General features: G+C 34.0%; 1 protein-coding gene across 3 annotated transcripts in view; it reads left to right on the top strand.

Annotated features, from left to right (window-relative positions):
* The window catches only part of U2SURP (U2 snRNP associated SURP domain containing), a 53699-nt gene that overhangs the window by 24886 nt on the left and 6962 nt on the right, over positions 1 to 21851 (top strand). For all 3 annotated transcript variants that reach the window (XM_011286158.4, XM_011286159.4, XM_019810612.3), the window contains 13 exons: positions 999 to 1103; positions 2287 to 2353; positions 2431 to 2594; positions 3930 to 4092; positions 4502 to 4581; positions 5267 to 5354; positions 6587 to 6709; positions 11166 to 11322; positions 12039 to 12134; positions 12820 to 12886; positions 15693 to 15852; positions 18527 to 18637; positions 21169 to 21287. In XM_011286158.4, coding sequence (XP_011284460.1) covers positions 999 to 1103; positions 2287 to 2353; positions 2431 to 2594; positions 3930 to 4092; positions 4502 to 4581; positions 5267 to 5354; positions 6587 to 6709; positions 11166 to 11322; positions 12039 to 12134; positions 12820 to 12886; positions 15693 to 15852; positions 18527 to 18637; positions 21169 to 21287 — 1500 coding nt within the window. The remainder of the gene's footprint in view (positions 1 to 998; positions 1104 to 2286; positions 2354 to 2430; positions 2595 to 3929; positions 4093 to 4501; positions 4582 to 5266; positions 5355 to 6586; positions 6710 to 11165; positions 11323 to 12038; positions 12135 to 12819; positions 12887 to 15692; positions 15853 to 18526; positions 18638 to 21168; positions 21288 to 21851) is intronic.

Here is a 21851-nt window from a genome sequence, read left to right as displayed (position 1 = left end):
GGGACTGGTGAAGTGAGAAATCAAAAGCAGCTTATAATAAGCTGAGTCATTTTTGCTTGATGCTGTAATCAATGTCTAAAATAGTGTTATATATCACATGATTTTAGGACCTAGAGTTTGAAAATAAAGATTTTCTATGAGCCCAACCAATAAAATGTACTAAAAAGTTACAAGTTTCTTTTTGGCTTAGATACTGGAAAGTAATTGTTTTGAAAAGTGGGAAAAGCATCTCACCATGTCCCTGTTTTTGGAATATTTTGGAAAGCGGACTCCATTTAAGTCTTTGGCAATATAATTGCTTCATTGAGTCATAATATGCAGGCAGAATTATACATGTCATGAGTGGTGTGAACTAGTTTGAAGTGTGATCCAAAGGGATGTTGCCTCATTAAAGGTCAGATTCAATAAAAACTCCATCTGCTATATGTGTACCAGAAAAGCACAGGAGTTGGATGGATTTTTTATTAAATCAGGCCTTAAACTTGTTAAATAGTTCTGCTTTTTTATAAATTATAGTTATGTATATAACGTTTCAATACCACCACCAAAGTGCTTGGTTTAGGAATATTTTCTTTTAAAACTGAGATAGTATGTAAGTTTTTAGATGGCTATGATAACATGTAAGCTCTGAGTTTACTGATTTTATATATTTGCAGCTTTCCAATTAGTTGTGATTCATAATTTAATGTTTTGCATTTTGAAAGTAAAATTAAGTGGCATTTAAAAAATTAAAACTTTATTGCTAAGAAGCTGTGTTGTGGTTTCCCACCCTCCCTTCTCCTTTCCTTCCCCTCCAACTCCCCTGTCCCCATTATCCCGCTCCCTCTTAATGCACAAGGAAGGCATTAACATATGCTCCAGGTTATTTTTTTGGTATAAAATTTTGTATTAGTCAGCAGAATAATCTTTTTCTGCACAATTATAGTAACTTAGGACAAGTATAGTTTTATGTAGTGGTAGGTCTGAATCCATTTTCTTTAACTGTGTTGTTGTTGTAGGAATTTACTCGCCCTGATACATCGAATGATAGAGTTTGTTGTACGTGAAGGGCCAATGTTTGAAGCTATGATTATGAACAGAGAAATCAACAATCCTATGTTCAGGTGTGCTTTTTTTCTTTTAAATTTTTTTTTACTGTGGTAAAATATACATATAACAAAATGTATCATTTTTGCCATTTTTACGTGTATAGTTGAATGGCGTTAAGTACATTCATATTATTGTGCAGACTACCTCGTATAAGTGGAATCATTCAGTATTTGTATGTTGAGACTTGCTTATTTCATTTAGCATAATGTCTTCAAGGTTCATCCATGTTGTAGCATGTGTCAGAATTTCCTTACCTTTAAAGCTGAATAATAGTCCATTGCCTGTATAAACCACATTTTGTTTGTCCTCAGGTGTGCGTTTAAAAAAAAACTTTTAGGGGCACCTGGGTGGCTCAGTCGGTTAAGTGGCTGACTTCAGTTCAGGTCATGATATCGCAGTCTGTGAGTTTGAGCCCCGCATCGGGCTATGTACTGACAGCTGAGAGCCTGGAGCCTACTTCAGATTCTGTGTCTCCCTCTCTCTCTGCCCTTCTCCTGCTCATGCTGTGTCTCTCTCCCTCTCTCTCAAAAATAAACATTTAAAAAAAAAACAAAAAAAAAAAACCTTTGTTTTTTGGAATTAAAAATATTTCCAAGAATAAAGTTCTAGAAGTTTGGGGTTATTTTTGTCCTAGGAATGAGAAGACAGTTTTAGTAAATAGGATGCACTTGGATCAGTTTTCCATCTGATTTTGATTTAGTTAACTGCATAACATTGTTTTTAGCAGTCTCTAGGAGGAAAATACTCTGTGCTTTTCAATGAAAGCCCTTCATAAGTGAGATATAGTAGAATAATGGAGATTTATAGAAAATTGCTTATCTTCTGAATAGCTGTGGTATCTAAGGCATTCATTTAACACTCTTAAGTCTTTAAAATACACTGCTTTTGAAATTTCTATCTTTGGAAAATCTCTCCACTGCCAGATACAATAGCCTACATGTAAGCGTTCAATAAAATTGATTGTAAGATGCATACATACCTTCTGAGTACTAACATTAGTCACAAAGGCTGTCTGGGGGCTAGGGTGAGGAAGGGGATAGATGGCAGAAGGCAGTGGGTAAGTATTTTTCTTCAGGGATCTTTGCTTTTGGTTTTTATTTTAAATGAAATAGGCAAGTATTATTTCTGATTTGTTTATATTTACTTGAAGACACTTAATATGATTAATTTTTGTTTTTTGGGTTTGTTTTGTTTTAGATTCTTATTTGAAAACCAGACACCAGCCCATGTTTACTATAGGTGGAAGCTTTATTCTATTCTGCAGGCAAGTGGAATCAATTGCTTTGTTAATTTTGACTCTGAGTATTTCACCCTTCTAATAACATTCTGTACATTTATTAGGGAGATTCTCCGACTAAGTGGCGGACGGAAGATTTTCGTATGTTCAAAAATGGATCTTTTTGGAGGCCACCACCATTAAATCCATACCTGCATGGGATGTCAGAAGAACAAGAAACAGAAGCTTTTGTAGAGGAGCCTAGTAAAAAGGGAGCACTTAAGGAAGAGTAAGAATTTTTTTCCTTTTCTGTTAACATATTCAGAAAAGTCACCTTAATAATTGCTTTAATTAATATCTTATTAAGATGTTAACTCTAAAATGTGATTGTTTCTTTTACTTGTGAATGTTTAGAATACCAACATTGTATTGCTTTGTAATTTTAAATATCTTGGTAAGTATAAGTATGTATTCTATTGACCTTTGTCTCTTCCTACTGATGAAGAGTAGTGATGGTCTTTTAAGCAATGATTCTCTAGCAATGGAATACTTGTGGTTTTTAGAGAAATTATATTGGGACCCTTAGAATTCTTGCCTCTCTGAATGCAACATTAAAGAGGAAAAATTCCTGTAGAGCTTTGTGAAATCATATGGTTGACTATTCAAAGCCTTTCCACAAGAGCTTACAATGTGTGGCCACCATGGAAACATATTTATCAGTGCTCAGTCATTATGGGTACAGTGAAGTTAGACTGGTTTAAGAAGCAGAAACAAATACAGCTATTAAATATTAAGAGGAGGTCCTCATGGAAAAAAATTGGCTAAGAGGTTATGGCATATAGGAGTATATACTCAACTGTGTAGAGTAAATCTTAATGCTAGCTGCATTGATTCATTGTTTGTGAAAGCATTTGCTAATGGAGAGCTATATATTTTTGAAGCCTATTTGCTTCTTAAGATGTATTTTCATCATTTTTTCCCAGGGATCTGCAAACTCCTCCTATAGGCTAAATCTGGCTGCCTCCTGTTTTTGTAAATAAAGTTTTATTAGAACACAATCATGCCCTCTCCCCTCCTTTTTTTTTCTTTTTATTTCATTTTAACTTGTTGTCTATGGCTGCTTTGGTGTTAATAGCAGTGGAGTCGAGTAACTACAAGAGAGACTATATGATCTGCATTGCCTGAAATATTTATTATCTGATCCTTTACAGACAGTTTGTCATCCCCTGCTTTTAGCCTGTTGTGATCTGATGCAGAAGTGCTAAAGTAACTGACTTCCTTCAAAAGAAAGTAAAGAACATGAAGGCTTTTTTCCATTGTAATGGGATAATAGGACTGGGACACTCACAAACACTTCTTGCAAAAAAATGCCCATAATTTAAAATTTACTTTATTTGAAAACTAAAAATCACTGAATTATTTATTTATGAGAAAGTATTCTTCCCCCATGTAAGTTCTTCAAAGAAATGTAATGTATTTGGGGGACTCAAATCAGACTTAACACAATTTAGTCTTCAGAATTTTATCTGAGTGGGTTTTAAAGAAATTAGTTTGTGAGCAGAAACTATAATGGCATTTGAAATTTATGTCTATAGATATTTATGTTAAAAACATTTGTATTCAGACAGAGGGACAAATTAGAAGAAATCCTGAGGGGGTTAACTCCAAGGAAAAATGATATTGGAGATGCAATGGTTTTTTGTCTTAATAATGCTGAAGCTGCTGAAGAAATAGTGGATTGCATTACTGAGTCATTGTCCATCTTAAAAACACCCCTCCCTAAAAAGGTATGGGCATTAATTTCTCTTTATGGAACATTAATTAAGTAAAAGAAATAATAGTTGACTTCATTTTGGATTGAAATTGGTTTCCTTTTTACATGAAAAACTTGACTGAAGAAATCTTTCCTATGCAGTCTTATTTTCCTTCTGTCTGGGAAACTTGTTATGTTAATTGATGTGCAGATTATCAACCGGTTGAAATAGAAATGAGTTACATATTTTATCCCTGCCAAAGTAGTGGCTTCAGGAATGTTGAATTTCTTATAACCCTTCTAATTAGCTGTGAGCGTTATAGCTAAACATTAGCCTTATGCCACTAATTGCAAAAAATTTCAATACGGATTTTTTTCTAGCTATATTATTTGCTGCTCGTTTTTATTTTTAATCTCATTTATGTTATCTTTTGGTGTTCTAGATTGCCAGATTATATTTGGTTTCTGATGTTTTGTATAACTCTTCAGCCAAAGTTGCCAATGCTTCATATTATAGAAAATTGTAAGTATAATGTTGTAAGCTGATATTCCTGAAATAATATATAAGGGTAAGGAATTCAGAAGAGAGAATTATTTTGTTAATGTTAATTAATTTGAATTTCTTTATAGTTCATAGAATTTTCTAAAAAATCAGGTTGCATTCATTAATCCACTTTAAGCTAAATGTTTTCAAAGTTTTCATATTAGTTTTTTGATAAATTACACTAGAACAAATAAGCGTTAAAAAATAACTTTATATTTCTATTGCATATTTAGCCAGTTGTGTAGTAAATAAACAGAAACAATAGAAATAATAGGAGGCATAAAGGAAGAGACCAAAGACAGAACATGAACTGTTTTAATCTAGCTGTTCAATCTAACTAGTTTTTTTTTTTGCCTTGGACAAGTCACTTAACTTTTCCTAATATAAAACAGAGGTCAGTTTAGGTAACTTAATGTATCATAAATGTAAAGTTCCTTGTTAATCAAGGAAACTAATTCTTGGCATAACCATACAGAATAAGGAGTTCAGTGTTAAGAGTTTAGACATGTAGTTATTGATTTTTGAAGAGTTACTTGATTAATCTATGAGGTTTTTTTTTTTTCTTTTTTTGAGTTTAAGAGTTTTTTTCATTTGCTAGCATGCTGAAGTAGAATGGGGGTTTTTTAATAAATTCTGTCATAAATCTATATTCTTTGAATTTCAGTTTTGAAACAAAGTTATGTCAGATATTTTCAGACCTCAATGCTACCTATCGTACAATTCAAGGCCATTTACAGTCTGAAAACTTTAAGGTATGTTTATTTTATTTTTTTCCCTAGTGTTAATAAGCAGGGGGTAGGGGCTGGCAACCACATTGGAGGGCTAGAGAAGTACATAGGACAAGTATAGGACATAATGTGCATCTTTCAGAAATTATTGTTTTAAGATTTACTGCCATTTTATCTTCAGTATCAGAAATATCTGAAATTTTGAAATATTTTATCTAGTGTTGTTTTGTTCGGTGTTAAGTTTGAAGTATTTTATTTAAATGTTTTAAGTATTAGTCTTTCCACAAAGAATTCAGAATATCACTTGTTTTAGAATGGTATATATAATTTGGCTGGAATAGGAACATAATTTTGGTTATTCATGCTTAGAAAATATATTCAGTTACTTTTTATAACCTCTTTCTTTGTAAATCAGTGTTAAGAAAGCCAAACAAAAAATCTTGCTTATAATGGAATAGATATTACTTTCATGGGAGGGAGACTTTTCATGGAATGAAATTTTTAGCTATGGGAGGGTGCCTGGGTGTGGCTCAGTAGGTTAAGTGTCTGACTCTTGATTTCAGCTCAGGTCATGATCTCACAGGTGTGTGGATTCCAGCCCCGTGTTGGGCTCTGTGCTGACAGTTTGGAGCCTGCTTGGAATTCTTTCTCTCCTTCTCTCTCTGCCCCTCCCTGGTGCTCTCTCTCAAAATAAATGAACTTAAAAAAAAAAAAACAACTTTTTTTTTCTTTCCTTTTTTTTTTTTTTTTTAGGAAATTTTTAACTTGGGAAGATGCCCAGTGACCCCACCAATTAGGGAATTTAAACAACTACATTTAAAAATTTTGACTATAAATTAGAGCTTGTAGAAAGGTTTAGGGATGGGAAGAGAAAAGTATATCCAGAATCAAGAAAGTACTTCATTGGACCATAAAGGAATTCGGGTCAAAACTTGGCTACCCTGGTATCCAACTGTCATAAATTTCTAAGTTATTCCCAGATTGTGGCCTCGTGTACCACTTGTGGTATGGGGCATTGATCTTAGATGGTCAAGAACAAAATAGTTACTGTTTCTTTTTCATTATTTTTATTTCTAATTCCCTTTTAGTTAGAAGGTGACATTGATTTTTTAAAAATATAATGATAGTTAAATTGTTTTTTATCAAGAATCTTGGTTTAAAGGAAATACAGCAAATCGTGATGGTCATTTTCATGAGATGAAGTTTGAGACATTGCCCTAAAATAATAATTTGTTGTCTTTTTCCTGTTTATTTAGCAACGGGTAATGACCTGTTTCAGAGCATGGGAGGATTGGGCAATTTATCCAGAACCATTTTTGATCAAACTACAAAATATTTTCTTAGGACTTGTAAATATTATTGAAGAAAAGGAAACAGAGGTAGGTACTGAATGTATTTGTCTGATTATTTTAGAATTGATTTCTGGGGTTGCTGTATGTTACAGATGTGAATAGTATTTCTTTGTGAAAAATACCTAGTATTTACCACTAACTTGTGGATTTTTGTTCCTGGAATTGCTGGAGCCCAGGAGAGGAAATTATGTATAATAGTAATTCTCTGTTTTGTTTCCTTATGTGAAAATTGGGTAACTGGGTACCTCCACATTTTTTTTTTTTTTTTTGGTAATTATTGAGTATAGTTGTCATACAATGTTATATTAGTTTCAGGTGTACAGTGTAGTGATTCAGCAATTCTATACATTACTTGATGCTCACCATGATAAGTGTAGTTACCATACAATGTTATTACGATGTTATTATGTTCCTCATGCTATACTTTTCATCTCTGTGACTTAATTATTTTATAATTGGAAGTTTGTACATCTTAATCTCATTTTGCTTCCTTTTTGCAACTACCAGTTCTCTGTGTTTAAGAGTCTATTTTGTTTTTGTTTTTTACATTCCGTATATAAATGAAATCGTATGGTATTTGTGTTTCTCTGAATTATTTCACTTAGCATAATACTCTCTAGGTCTATCTCTGTTGTCACAAATGGCAAGAATCCATTCTTTTTATGAGTGAGTAGTATGTGTGTACGTGTGTATACCACATCCATTCATTTGTCAGTAGATACTTTGGTTATTTCCATATCTTGGCTATTGTAAATAATGCTGAAATAAAAATAGGGGTGCATATATGTTTTTGAATTAGTGTTTTTGGGTTTTTTTGGGTAAATACCCAGCAGTGGAGTTACTGGATCATACAGTATTTCTGTTTTTAAATTTTTGGGGAATCTTCATACTGTTTTCTACAGTAGTTTCACCAGTTTACATTCCTACCAGTAGTACATGATGGTTCCCTTTTCTCCACATCCTTGCCAACACTTGTTATTTCTTGTCCTTTTGATACCAGCCATTCTTACTGGTGTGAGGTGATATGTCTCCTTGTGGTTTTGATTTGCATTTCCCTGATGCTTAATCACCTACTTTCATGTTGAGCCTACTTTCATGTGTCTGTTGAGCAATTTGTATTTTTTTTTTTTTTTTTTAAAGTGTATGTCAGGTTCTTTTTTGCCCACTTATCGGATTGTTTCATTTTGGTGTTGAGTTGTATAAGTTCTTTATATATCTTGGATATTAACACCTTATTGAGTATATCATGTGCAAACACCACCTCCCTCTGGTAGGTTGCCTGTTTGATTTGTTGAGTTTCCTTTTCTGTGCAAAAGCTTTTTGTTTTAGTGTAGTTCCAGTAGTTGATTTTTGCTTTTGTTTTCCTTGCCTGAGGAGACCTATCTGTAAATACATTGCTAAGGCCAGTGCCCAAGAGATTACTGCCTGTTTTATGGAGTTTTATGGTTTTGGGTCTCATATTTAGATCTCTAATCCATCTTGAATTGATTTTGTGTATGATGTAACAAAGTGGTCCATTTTGGTTTTTTCATGTAGCTGTTCAGTTTTTCCAGCATTTATTGAAGAGACCGTCTTTTCTTCATTAAATATTCTTGCCTCCTTTGTTGTAGATTAACTATAGGTGTGGGTTTATTTTTGGATATTCTGTTCTGTTGATCATGTGTTTAATTTTGGACCAGTACCATGGTTTTGATTACTGTAGCTTTGTAGGTATCTTGAAATTTGGGATCGTCCTACCTCTGTCTTGTTCTTATTTTATTTGGCTGTTTGAGGTCTTTTGTGGTTCCATACAAATTTTAGGATTATTTGTTCTAGTTCTATGAAAAATGCTATTGGTTATTTTCATAGGGATTGCATTGAATCCATAGACTGCTTTGGGTAGTATGGATATTTTAACAATATTAATTCTTCCAGTCTGTGAGTATGGAATATCTTTTCATTGGTTTTTGTCATCTTTGGTTTTTTCCATCAGTTTTTATAGATTCCAGAATATAAGTGTTTTACCTCCTTGGTTAAATTTATTCCTAGGTAGTTTTTGCTTTTGGTGCAGTTGTAATTGGGAATGTTTTTGTAAGCGCTCTTTCTACTACTTTGTAATTAGTGTATAGACATGTAACAGATTTCTGTATATTTTATATCCTACAACTTTACTGCATTCATTTATTCTAATAGTTTTTTTGGTGGAGTCTTTAAGGTTTTCTATGTATAGTATTGTGTCATCTGCAAATAGTTTTATTTTTCCCCACCTATTGAGATGCCTTTTATTTCTTACCTCATTGCTGTGGCTAGGACTTCCAGTGCTATGTTGAATAGAAGTGTTGAGAGTGAACATCCTTGTCTTATTCCTGTTCTTAGAGGAAAAGCTTTCAGTTTTTCACTATTGAATATGATGTTAGCCTGTGGGTTTTCATATATGTCCTTCATTATGTTAAGGTATGTTCCCTCTAAAACCCACTTTGCTGAGTTTTTATCACGAATGAATATAGTATTTTGTTAGATGCTTCTTCTGCCCCCGCTGAGATGATCATGTGGTTTTTGTCCTTTTTTGAATGTGATGTATCACATTGATTGATGAGTGTTGAACATCCCTGACATCCCAGGAGTAGATCCCACTTGATTACGGTGAATGATTGTTTTAATGTATTGTTGGATTTGGTTTGCTAATATTTTGTTGAGGTTTTTTGCATCTGTGTTCAACAGGGTTATTGGCCTGTAGTTTTCTTTTTTTAATGTCTTTATCTGATTTTGGTGTCAGAATAATGCTGGTCTTACAGAATGAATTTGAAAGTTTTCCTTCTTCTATTTTTTGGGATAGTTTGAGAAGAATAGGTTTTGACTCTTTTAATTGTTTGCTAGAATTCACCTGGAAAGCCATCTGGTCCTGGATTTTAATTTGGATTTTTATTTTGATTACTGATTCCAGTTTTGGAGATTGAATGTTTTTGGGAAGTTATCCATTTCTTCTGTGTTGTTCAGTTTGTTGGCATATGATTTTTTCATACTATTTTCTTATAATTCTTTGTATTTCTGGGGTATTGGTTGTTATTTCTCCTTCATTTTTATTTTATTTATTTGAATCTTCTTTTTTCTAGATGAGTCTGGCTAAAGGTTTATCAATTTTATTTATCTTTTCAAAGAACCAGCACTTGGTTTCATTGATTTTTAAAAAAAAATTTTTTTTTAGTTTCTATTTTGTTTGTGTCTGCTCATCTGTTTTAGTCCTACTAGCTTTGGCCTTTGCTCTTTTTTTAATTCCTTTACATGTAAGGTTAGAGTGTTTATTTGATATTTTTCTTGTTTCTTGAGGTAGGCCTATATTGATATAAACTTCCCTCTTAGAACTGCTTTTGCTATGTCCCAAAGATTTTGGACTTGTTTTTTTTTTTTTTTTTTTTTTTCCATTTTCTTTGTCCCCATGTAGTTTTAGATTTCTGATGACTTTTTTAAAATGCTTATTTATTTATTTTGAAAGAGAGAAACCACAGGGAGGGGCAGAGAGAGAGAGAGAGAGAGAGAGAGAGAGGGAATCCCAAGTGGGCTCCGTGCTGTCAGCGCAGAGCCCAACGTGGGGTTTGATATCATGAACCATGAGATCATGACCTGAGCCAAAATCAATAGTTAGACGCTTAACTGAGCCACCTAGGTGCCCCCTGATCACTGTTGTTTTTTTTTTTTTTTTTTAATTTGATGACATGAAAAGATACATGATACATTAGTTGAAAAAAGGAACTAATAAAGCAATATATATTGCATGATTTAATTTTATTAAACTAAGTAGCTATATAAGTAAATATGTACATGAAGAGATGCACCACAATGGTAGCAGATTCTGTTCATCACGATTCTGTTGCTTTTCACCTCATCATTGTTTCATGAATCCTTTGTCTTCAGTTCTGCCATCCTCATCCAGTTATCTTTTCACTTTCATTCCTGTGAGATTCTAATTAGCCCCCCTGTTCCAAGCACATGGTCCTCGTTTCAGTTTCTTAAGTATACGTTTCCTTCTACCATAAACCTTTGTAAATATTCTTGCCTCTCTCTGAAACATCTCCTGTTTACCTGAGATCCTTCAGATGTGAATTTAAGACTCAGTATCATTGAGTCTTCTCAGACCGCTTTAGGTGAAACGTACTTATACATTGGAATAGTATGATATGCCTCTTTGTTGTAGCAGTCTTCATAGTCACAGTTCTTTGAATATTGTGATTTTATGATTGCCTGCTTCCTCCTACCCCCTGGTCTCCCAGAAAATTCCAGTAAGACCTATTACATGAGGGACCAAAGGAACAAACTTGTTTTTGTTTATTATTGTATCCTCAGTGCCTTACATGGTACCTGGCATCAAGAAATACTTGGTAGATATTTCTTAAATAATGAAAGAATGACTGCTTCTTTGTCAGACAGGAGGATGAAGTATATCCTAGTTATAGCAATATGATTTTGGTAAAGGAAAATGTTACAGCAAGTATGTATGTTTCTGTAGGATGTACCAGATGACCTCGATGGTGCCCCCATTGAGGAAGAGCTTGATGGTGCACCTCTAGAAGATGTGGATGGAATTCCTATTGATGCTACTCCCATTGATGATCTTGACGGAGTCCCTATAAAGAGTCTTGATGATGATCTTGATGGAGTGCCTTGTAAGTTCAAATTTCAAACTGATGAGCTAATAAGTTTGATTCCAAAACTCTTTAATTTCCACACATGTGGATATGGAAAAAGTTTAAGGTATCAGTCTTTAATTTGTCTTTTATTTCTGACTTTTCAAAATTCAAATACCCAATAATACATTTGACTCTGCCAAGAAAAAGGTTTTCTTTCTAGTCACATATCTTTATTGGGATAGCCTCGTATAAGTAAGTTTCTCTTTTTGTCTTAATTGTCATGAAAACTATAGGCACAATCTTGTTCTCAGTTATACTCATAATCCTAGATGCCTTGTTTTGTCAGTTGTTTTTATTCATAATTTATGGGTTCATGTTTCTTAGATGCCTAAAGTCACTTTTGGCCATAGGATGTATACAGAATCTGTAGTATGTTTGAATTGCGTGAAAATATTAAACAGTATAAGAATTGTATAGTTTAAATAGTGATTAGGTAAAGACCTTAAAGATTTTTTTACTGCCCCAACTTCTCCATTTGCTTGAAATCATAATAACTTGTATATTTTGTATTGATGTATTTGTGTTTAAACATCGGACCTCAGGTGTAGAGAATTAGTCATAATCCTTGTTCTTGACACTAGCATTATTAGTCCATGTGTGGCCTTATTTTACTTTTTAATAATAGAATGAATACCCGTGAACTCTTTAAGTCATCTAGTAGTAGGGGTTAATGGCTTATCCTTCCTCATTAGTGGATGCAACTGAAGACTCCAAGAAGAATGAGCCCATATTTAAAGTTGCCCCATCAAAATGGGAAGCTGTAGATGAATCTGAATTAGAAGCACAGGGTGAGTAAAAGTACAATAAATATTAAGCTTTAGAAAATTGAGTACTTAAAATCAATTATTGGTGTGTGTGTGTATGTTTTCTTTTTATGTTTTACAACATTTCAACTTTAAGACCCGGAGTTACTATATTTTATGTCTAGTGGCTAAGTTTTCATTATGGTTGTTACAATTTTCGTACATCTTTCAGTTTGGATGCTTTGCGAGTAATCAAAGAAATCACTAATACCTTTCAGGGTAAGGCATTTCAGTAGAAAATGTAGATGGAAGTTACACCTATTTGGAAATCTACTTAGAGGTCAGTTTCAGAGAAACCAGGCTTTGATCCTCCCATAATGCTTGACTTTTTAGATGCAGTTTAGACCTGCCTTTCATACTTACTTGGATTCGTGTCCTTAAGTGCTTATAGTATGTAATTGTTAATATTTGTAGGTTCTAATGAATAAATCTTAACCATTCAGCACACAAATAAAAATGATAACATTATTTGTCACTTCATGAATTTGAATAAAATTATAGCATAGGTGTGAGGAAAGAAATATAGCACATAGAAATGGTTTTCAAAGAAGAGATAATTGGCAGATAATTTCTGTAATATAAACTTCGAATTCTAGAGCTGGGCTTCTACTATACTACTGCAAAATGCTAATTTACCTTAATGGAATTACATCCTTTTCCTTCCCTTTAGCTGTAACAACTTCTAAATGGGAGTTATTTGACCAGCATGAAGAATCAGAAGAAGAAGAAAATCAAAAGTAAGAATCTAAGTTTTGAACTTACTCAGTTTCTTATTATATATAAGCTCCCTTTTTCATTAAGAGGTATGCTTGAAGTAATAGTGAAGAGGAAAACTTCACTCTTTAAAACCTTGTTGGGAGGATCATTTTTAGTTCTTCATTGTTTTTCCAGTGAATAAAGAGCTTTTGGTTTCTGGTCTGATATACCTCGTTTCCCTTTGCTTCTGAGTTGATTTTTCAATGCTAGGTTTATATATTCTCACTTGGTAGTTACTAAATGGTCAACGGCATTTATTTCAAATCTTTGTCATGAAATACTGTTTTGGCTTTACAGAAAGTGATTTTTAAAATGTGAATGGGAAATTATGCTGCTTTTTATTTGGATTGTACATTGCTAAGAAAAGCAGTGCATTATGGCTATTCTGTTATGTTATTTAAATGTAAACAGAGATGCCTGGGTGGCTTATTTGGTTAAAAGTTCCACTCTTGGTTTTGGCTCAGGTCGTGATCTCACTGTCCTGAGATCAAGCCCCGAGTCCTGTGCTGGCTCTGCACTGGGTGTGGAGCCTGCTTGGGATTCTCTTCTTTTCTCTCTGCCCCTCCCCTGGTTGCATGAGCTTTCTCGTTCTCTCTCTTAAAATAAATAAACATTAAAAAAAAATGTAAACATCTCAGAAGAACTAAGAATGAATTAAAAAAAGCTTTCCTTTAACATGTAGAGAAATTATAATTTCAAAGTTTGCTTTTTGGTAATCACCTGAAGATTGTTTTTGCATACTGAATGCGATTATAGGAATCTTGCTCCCAGATTCTCCAGCAAGTTTATATTGGTAGATTTTAGGTAGAACCTGACAGCTTTTTAAATCATTGCAAAGGAAATTAATTTTTTTTAAATAGGAGAACAGATGACCTCAAGAACACAAAGCAGAGGTTTCTGCTTAAAAAAACAAAAAAGAAAGAAAAAATCTTTGTTCTTTTATCCTTCTCAAATGGAAGAGTGAACAAAGGGAAAAAGTCCCTTTTGTGTCCCAGCACAGATTGGGCATTGTATGGATTCAGTAAATGGATATTAGTAGCATTTAGATTGTTGTTAAAGAAATGTGATTGTGGGAACACAGTTTGATATACTGAGGAAAACTTCACATCAGTGATGTCTTTCCAGAAACATTGGTGTGATCAGAACAAGTCAGCAATGATGATGATGTAATATTAACAAAATATAGATGTGGTTTGCTGATGGAAATACCTCTCCAAGGCTGTTGAAGAATACAGGAATTGGGATAGTCCAGTTTGCTTTAAAATAGTGCTTTAACCTTTTTAATGTCTACAGTACCACATTATTAACATCTCTGACTATTGTAGCATCACTGGCTTAAAATACATGTGTTAATTCATGAGATAATTAATGTAGGGGAAAGTAAGGGTATAAAAGGCCATTGCAGAACTCAAATGTTTCTTCAGTTTGTTTTGTTTCTATAGGTATTAACTTTTTTTGCGTAAATTTGATATTAGTGTTAATGTTTGGATTATGACTGCATTTCAGTGTTGAAAGTAAAATAATCAGTGAGAATAGAGTCAGTAGAATACAGTGAGGCATGGATCACTGGAAATGTAATTTTTATTTTCCTTAAGAGCTCTAAATAAATCACGGTAACATAAAAATAACTTTATGGAAGTGTAAAGCAAGGCAAAGATAATTTTCACATACAACATTCTGGTCCTTGAAATTTTTTTATGCCTCACTACTGCTCTCTAGTGGCTGAATCCAAAATGCTTTTTTGAAACTAGTAATTATTTTTTATGGCAGAAAAGTGATTAAAAAAATACATAGCACTACTCTTTGTAGAAAACTTCCAAATAGTAATTTAATTTCATTTATGATGAATTCTGTATGGTTTTATAGACTTGAATTTCCATTTCTTTAAAAGAATAAGTCCTGGTTACCTAGAACTGGTAACTAAGAGCTAAAATCAAAACCAGTTAGAATGGACTGCTCAGGGACTGCAAAATTAAAATAGAAATCATAAAATAAATATGTATCTTAAATTATCAAGTATAACTTATATTAAAAGTAATTAATATGGTTAATGTTTGGTATCTAGTCATCTAGATCCTTTCTCTATATATAGAAAACATATAAACAAGACCAACTTTACAATAGTTGCCTGCCTCTTTGCACTGTATTGCTCTGGAAGGATAGGAGAATTTTTCCTCTTTGTATCCTTACCATGGTAGTCCCTTAGTTTTTCATTTTCTTCTTATCTGACATAGATTCTAACAGTATAATTTTCAGAATCAACTATGATATTGAGTACTAATATGTGATAATATTTAAAATTTACGCATTTATTCCTGGGATTATGTACTAATCAGATAAGGTCTTTACCTACTACCTTGTTTCTTAGTTAACTATGTATGACACAGACTGATGTATTTTATAGTGTATAGGCTCTGCTGAAAAAAGGGTAAACATTTGGCCTTTTTAACATGAAGTGTTCTGAAATCACTCTGAACTGGAAAGTATGGGGAATCATTGATTATTCATTTGACTTAACACTGCAAGGAAAGTTGTAGAATGTTGTAGATAACATAGAAGTTGTTTTTAAATGATTATGTTGAAGCTCAAACTTTTTATGTGGAAGAAACAGAAGAGTTTTATAGAATTGTCTATTTGATAAAATATTTTATAAAAACGTTTTAGTGATGAATTGTCCTGTTTTGTTAACACTATTTACAAAGACAGTGAAAAATAAAAAAAGCCAAACTGTAAAATGTAACATTTTTTTCTGTCTTGACATACGATATATTCTGCTTATTTCCAAAGTCAAGAAGAAGAAAGTGAGGATGAAGAAGATACTCAGAGTTCCAAATCAGAAGAACATCATTTGTACTCTAATCCAATCAAAGAAGAAATGACGGAGTCTAAGTTTTCTAAGTACTCTGAAATGAGTGAGGAAAAACGAGCTAAACTTCGTGAAATTGAGGTCAGTATTTCAGTGAAGTTGAAACTATTTCACTGGCCTTCTTTCACTTTTCCACTGACCTAGGCTCCCTCTTGGCATCATTCCTTTGTGCATTTTCTCGGTGCCTAGAAACCTTCATACCAGCTGACTTCCTAAAGACCTCTTAGTTCAAGCATTTCTTCTCTCCTGCTGTCCTTTTCTTACACTTGTGCATTTGCTTACTTCTCCCTATTTATCTCTCTCGTTATTTTACATGTACTGTGGTGTGTGTTTTATTTTGTTTTAGCTTGCTTGTTTAATGTTTCTAGTCCCTACTAGGTGCTGATTTACATGAGGGGAAAGAACCATGTCTGTTGTCTGTTCATCATCATAAATCCAGTGCCTGGCACATGGGAGATCTTTTGAAGATACTGATTTTAAGAATAGATTACACTGGCATTATAAAATTACTACATTTGAGTGTACATAGTATGTAACGAGGAAAAGTGAGCTATTTTCTGGGCACCTTTAGGTTACATCTGCATTTTATTTCGGTGGGGAGAGTAGACATTAAGTGAGACTTAGCAGTAAGAAGGGGGAAAAACTTACGGGAATGAGTCCAAACTATCTCAACCTGACTTTTCCCTCCCTCAGTCGACCCTGTCCTTTTTAATGCCTTTTTTTTTTTTTTTTTTAATTACCAAAAGGAGGCCTATCAGAGGGAAGGGTATTGTAATGGGAACCTTCCTTATTCCTTGTTTCAAGGTGATGCAACATTCCCAGTAGTAAATGTTAGTGTAGCAGTCAGTCCAGATTCTCAGAAGTATATCTGAGAGTGTATTTTAATACTTTGTCCATTGATTTAACAGTATTTTGGATGTCTGCTATGTATCAGCACTGTTCCTCTTACTAATTTATAATTCCCACCATAGTAATTACCTTATTTCCAGTTCTCTAATCACTGTTGGGCTGGTACAAGTTTTTGCCCAACTCTTTCTCAGATATCATTAAGCCAAAGTAACTGTTAACAGGGAAAATATTTCATTTTAACCTTACACAGAATCAGTATACTGTCTGTAATAAGTGAAGAGGAGGGATTTTCAGAGTTAACGTGTTGGATATATTTTTTTATATACAATCTTTACCAATTAAAAAAAATTATTTCTTATACTCAGGGGATGGTGGGGAGCTCAAGCAGGGGAGAGACAGAGGAAGGGAGAGAATCCCAAGCAGGCATTGCACTGTCATTGTGGAGCCCAGTGTGGGGCTTGAACTCATGAACTGTGAGCCGAAATGAAGAGTTGGATGTTTAACCAATTGAGTCAGCTAGGGCGCCCTTGTTGACAAATTTTTTAGGGGACTATATCAGTGACCTCACTCCACCTGTGGATTTCTTTTTTCCAAGTTGCACATGCCCCTTCTTAACTCTCAGAACTCCTCCCAAGCTTACTGAACTCTGCCTTTCTGGAGTTAAATAAAAATATATTTTCTTGATAATGAAGTTATACCGTTTAAATGCCAAAACAGACTACTGGATAGTTTTAAGATGTTCTATTTACCCTGATAGAAAAAGGGCAAAAATTGGGGAATTTATGAGAAATGTTCATGAAGTCAAAAATAGTGAAAATAATACTTTGAATGGAAGAAAGTTTTTGTAGTTTGTTCCCATTCTATGAGAAAGCCTCATAATATTTATAGTAGTATTTAGTTCATTTAAAGGACCTATCAGTGCTCAGTAAAATAGGTTAAGATGTTTGCATATACAGTAATCCTGTCAGGCCAGAGTGTTTTCTTCCCCTCTTCGGATGACATAGGGTGGGCAGGTTTGACGCTGCAACCGGTGGATCCATGTGCTTTCCATTTCCACCTCCAACAGCCTGAGTCCTCATGTATTTCATCTTACTTGTTCTCCCTTCGTTTAATAAGGTTATATATAGATATCTTTATGTAATAAAACATTTTTATATATGTGTACATACAAATATATATGTATTACTGTATAACTGTATTAACATAATTAAAGTGTGGAATATATATTATACATACACACAATGCTGTATTGGATATTTTATACAAATGGTTTTCTGCTTGTGTATAAATTTCAAGAAATGGAAGTGTTTCTGATTTTTTTTATTAGTACATATTCTTACTATCTTAAGTATATTCTGATATGATTTAACCTTTCCTTGATGTCTTGATATTTAGTGATTACATTGTACTATAGAGTGAAACATTCAAATTCTGTAGTTCTGTGTTTGGTCCTACCTGAACTGTAAAGAATGCTTTAAAAAAATATCTTGTGTCCTGCTGGCTGTCATATCTTGTTGGAAGTATGCTTGCCTGTATAGCACCCTTGCCTCTCACATTTGGGGAGCCAGATAGCAAATTCATTATCGTTGTGTTGAGATAATAAGTAGGTTCTTAAGGGTCTGAACTATATATAGTTCATGTGGCTGTGCAGAGAGCCTGTGGGCCCATGCCTGATTGCTTGAATCCTGCATGGTTGGGCTTGTCTGCCAAATGGTCTTCAGATAAGGGAGCTTTATGTTGATGTTATATTTTGACTGAGTCCCAATCAGATATTGCTTTGCTGTGTTTATATTTTTCCTTTTTACACATTTATTTCAAAGAAAAAAGGAATTTTTTAAAGGACCAAAGCACTGCTTGAAAGCTATAATGATGAAAAGATTTATTTTTAAAATGTCTTATTTCACAGCTCAAAGTTATGAAGTTTCAGGATGAATTGGAATCTGGAAAAAGACCTAAAAAACCAGGCCAGAGCTTTCAGGAGCAAGTAGAACACTACAGAGATAAACTTCTTCAACGAGTAAGGAATAAGTGTACTCAGTAAAGCGTATTTTCTGAAGTAATTTGTTTGACTACCTAGAATTTTGGTATATTAGTACACTAAAGGAAAAGTATATCTCAAATTATATCCTTTGATGTGCAAATGCTGAAAACTGGTAGACAGGAACATTAGAAATTTGATGTTTTGCAATCATTTCAACTTGGGAAAGGGTCTGAAAGCAATAGCGCACCATTTTATTCTGGATATACTACCTGTGGACTAGAAATTCCATGCTTTCAAAGCTGAAAGACCTTATATGAAGTGCCAACATTTGTGACAGTAAAACACCAACAACCCCCTGAGAAGTGGCACAGAGATAAAGATGGACTTAGAATTTGGGACGTTCATTTAGGACTCCTTTTCCATTGTTTACAAAGAAGGACACCAAGGGGTAACATACTTCATTGGTGAACTCGAGTACATAAAAAATTTGTGGCGATATACAGAGAATTTAGAACAAGAAAGCCCATTTGTTAATTGTTGAAAGAACCCAGGAATTTTATTGGGACTGCTATTAAGTTTTACCTTGATTGTCATTGTAGAAAAGACTATATAGAGAGAAAGAAAAGAAAAGGCTAGACTAGAACACTAGAACTTAGACTCACTAAAACTATTAATGGTGTAGAACCAGTGAGAGGAGCAGCACTATGGTAAAGTAGCTTCGGTGCCACACAGACCTGTGCACTCCTGGGGCCGCCTTTTGCTGTGTGCTCCCAGGCAAGTCCCGGAGGCCTGCTTTTCTCTGTGAAACTAGGTTGATAGGCCCAATTTTGCAGGACTGTGAGATAATCGCTACTTTTTAAATTGGATTTTAATTACTTTTTTATTGGATTAAATTGTTCAAAATATTTTAAGTATTTCAATCAGGAAAATATGTCCTACAGATTACCAAAGACAGTGTCCTCAGCATCAATATCTATCTATCTATCTATTCATTTTCTAATTTTTAAAAATCTTTATTTATTTTTGAGAGAGAGAGAGAGACAGAGAGAGAGACAGAGTGCAGGTGGGGGAGGAACAGAGAGCGAGAGAGAGAGACACAGAATCCAAAGCAGGCTCCAGGTCTGAGCTGTCAACACAGAGCCCGACATGGGGCTCGAACCCATGAACTGTGAGTTCATGATCTGAGCTGAAGATGGATGCTTTATCAACTGAGCCATCCAGGCGCCCCCTCAGCATCACTTTTTAAATCTGTACTCTAGTTGTATTTCGAAAAAAGAAAAATGAGATTTTTAAAAAGATGTATCTGTACCCCAAGAGTCCCTTTGGAGTTGGTGGTAGGGATTTGATCTGCATTTAAGACTATACTTTGAGATACTCACTGGTCCTGATGGTAGTAATACCTATATTACCATTTTACTCTCTGCATTCTATGATTGTAATTGGAGAGAAGGATGTGTTTCTTGAAGGTATATACTGAGGGTCAGCAGACTCATCACCTCATCATAAATCAGCTTGTTGGAACACATCTATGCCCCTTCAAGCTTTTGGACTATCATGACAGCGTTGAATACTTAGGACAGAGATCCTGTGTGGCCCATAGAGCAGAAAATACTTACTCTATGACTCTTTGCAGAAAATGTTTGCAACATCTGGTATAGGCATTTTATCAGTTACCAGGTAGCTTTCTTGATGCATACAAATCGTAGAGAGATTCAATTCCTGGTAATGAAGACCTAAGTTGGCTTTGTCGGTTCATTGTTTGTAGCCACTCCCTTAATTATTTTATCAACAGAAGTCATAATTTCAAGTGAGAAGTGGCAGTAGTAGCAGTGGGGATAAGCAGATAGGTCATCTTTCTGGTTTATATAAAGTCATATAGTCATTTTGTACTTGTAGAAGTTAGGATTTAAAATTTCCAATACAAATGGTACTTGTTACTAATTAAGATTTTCTGATGGATGATTATTGTGAATAGCTATATTTCCTTTTAAGCCTTTTGCTTGGAAAGAGCTCTCCTTTGATTAAATCAACTTGCTGTAGGAATGCTGCTGACTATTGTAGTCTAAGATAGAAAGGCCAGTCTCTTACCTTTTTCCTTGTTTTTTTTTTTTTTTTTTTTTTTTTTTTTAAGTGGAGGGACAGAGGGAGTAGTTAAGAGCACTGGCTGTAGAGCTTAGACTCAGATCCTGACTTCTCTATCCATTATGACTATGAGCATGGTACTTAACCTTTCTGAGTGTCATTTTTCATCTTTAGAATGAGGATAATAGCAAATTTCTATTTTCTGTTTTGAAGTGTTACATGAAATGGTATATGGCAAGTTGTTTAGTAATTGGTCTGTGGTAGGAATTCAACCGTTTAGCTGCTGTCACTGGTATTAGTATTTTCACTCAGTGTAAGAAGAAATGACTACTTTTCCTGGAAGAGTAGGTATTTTTTAAAAAATGGCATTGTACCTTCAGTAGTGATTTTAAAAAGTGGTTAAAATATTGTTGCATAAATGAGATTAACCCAGATTGGTATTTTTTTAATGACTAACTATTCTTTCTTTAAAAAAAATAAAACAGGAGAAAGAGAAAGAATTAGAAAGAGAACGAGAAAGAGATAAAAAGGATAAAGAAAAATTGGAATCTCGATCCAAAGACAAGAAGGAGAAAGATGAATGTACTCCAACAAGGAAAGAAAGGTATAACATTTCTCACTCAGTTCCTATGCTGGTTTCAAGTTTTGAAATGATGTTTCATTTTGTAATGTTTTCATCACCGATGCCAACAAACTAGAAAAGTATTTTTTCATGATAAATGTGTTTGGCCCCTGCCTGCAGGAGGCGGAATTAGCTGAGAAATGGGGCAGTTAGCTGGCACTTGGCTTAGCTAACTGGGACATCATCCCTCTGCGTGGGTCGTATGGTACCTTAGCCTTAGTTAAGTGCAAGAATTCAGTTACCGTATTAGGTATCAGACCTAAGGCTTAAATAACTAAACAGCTTCCTATATCTTGCTTGTTGTCTCTGGTATAAGCATTTCTTCTGAGTTGAGGCTGCTGCCTTTGAAAACTTGAATCTCCCAATCCTATCTAAAAGGAGTTTGTGTACATGGACCATAGGGACTTGCTCCTCATTTTAAGTCTTCATTCTAATCAAAATCACTTCTTTTTTAGTTTTTATTTTACTTTCAGTTCCTAAATGTCTCATTTAATAGAGAAAATTGCTTTAGTAACAGAACTGAGATTTTCCTAATAAAAACCAAGT

The sequence above is a fragment of the Felis catus genome, chromosome C2, assembly GCF_018350175.1.
Source record: "Felis catus isolate Fca126 chromosome C2, F.catus_Fca126_mat1.0, whole genome shotgun sequence".
Taxonomy (NCBI): domain Eukaryota; kingdom Metazoa; phylum Chordata; class Mammalia; order Carnivora; family Felidae; genus Felis; species Felis catus.
This window is presented reverse-complemented; position numbering and strand designations above follow the sequence as displayed.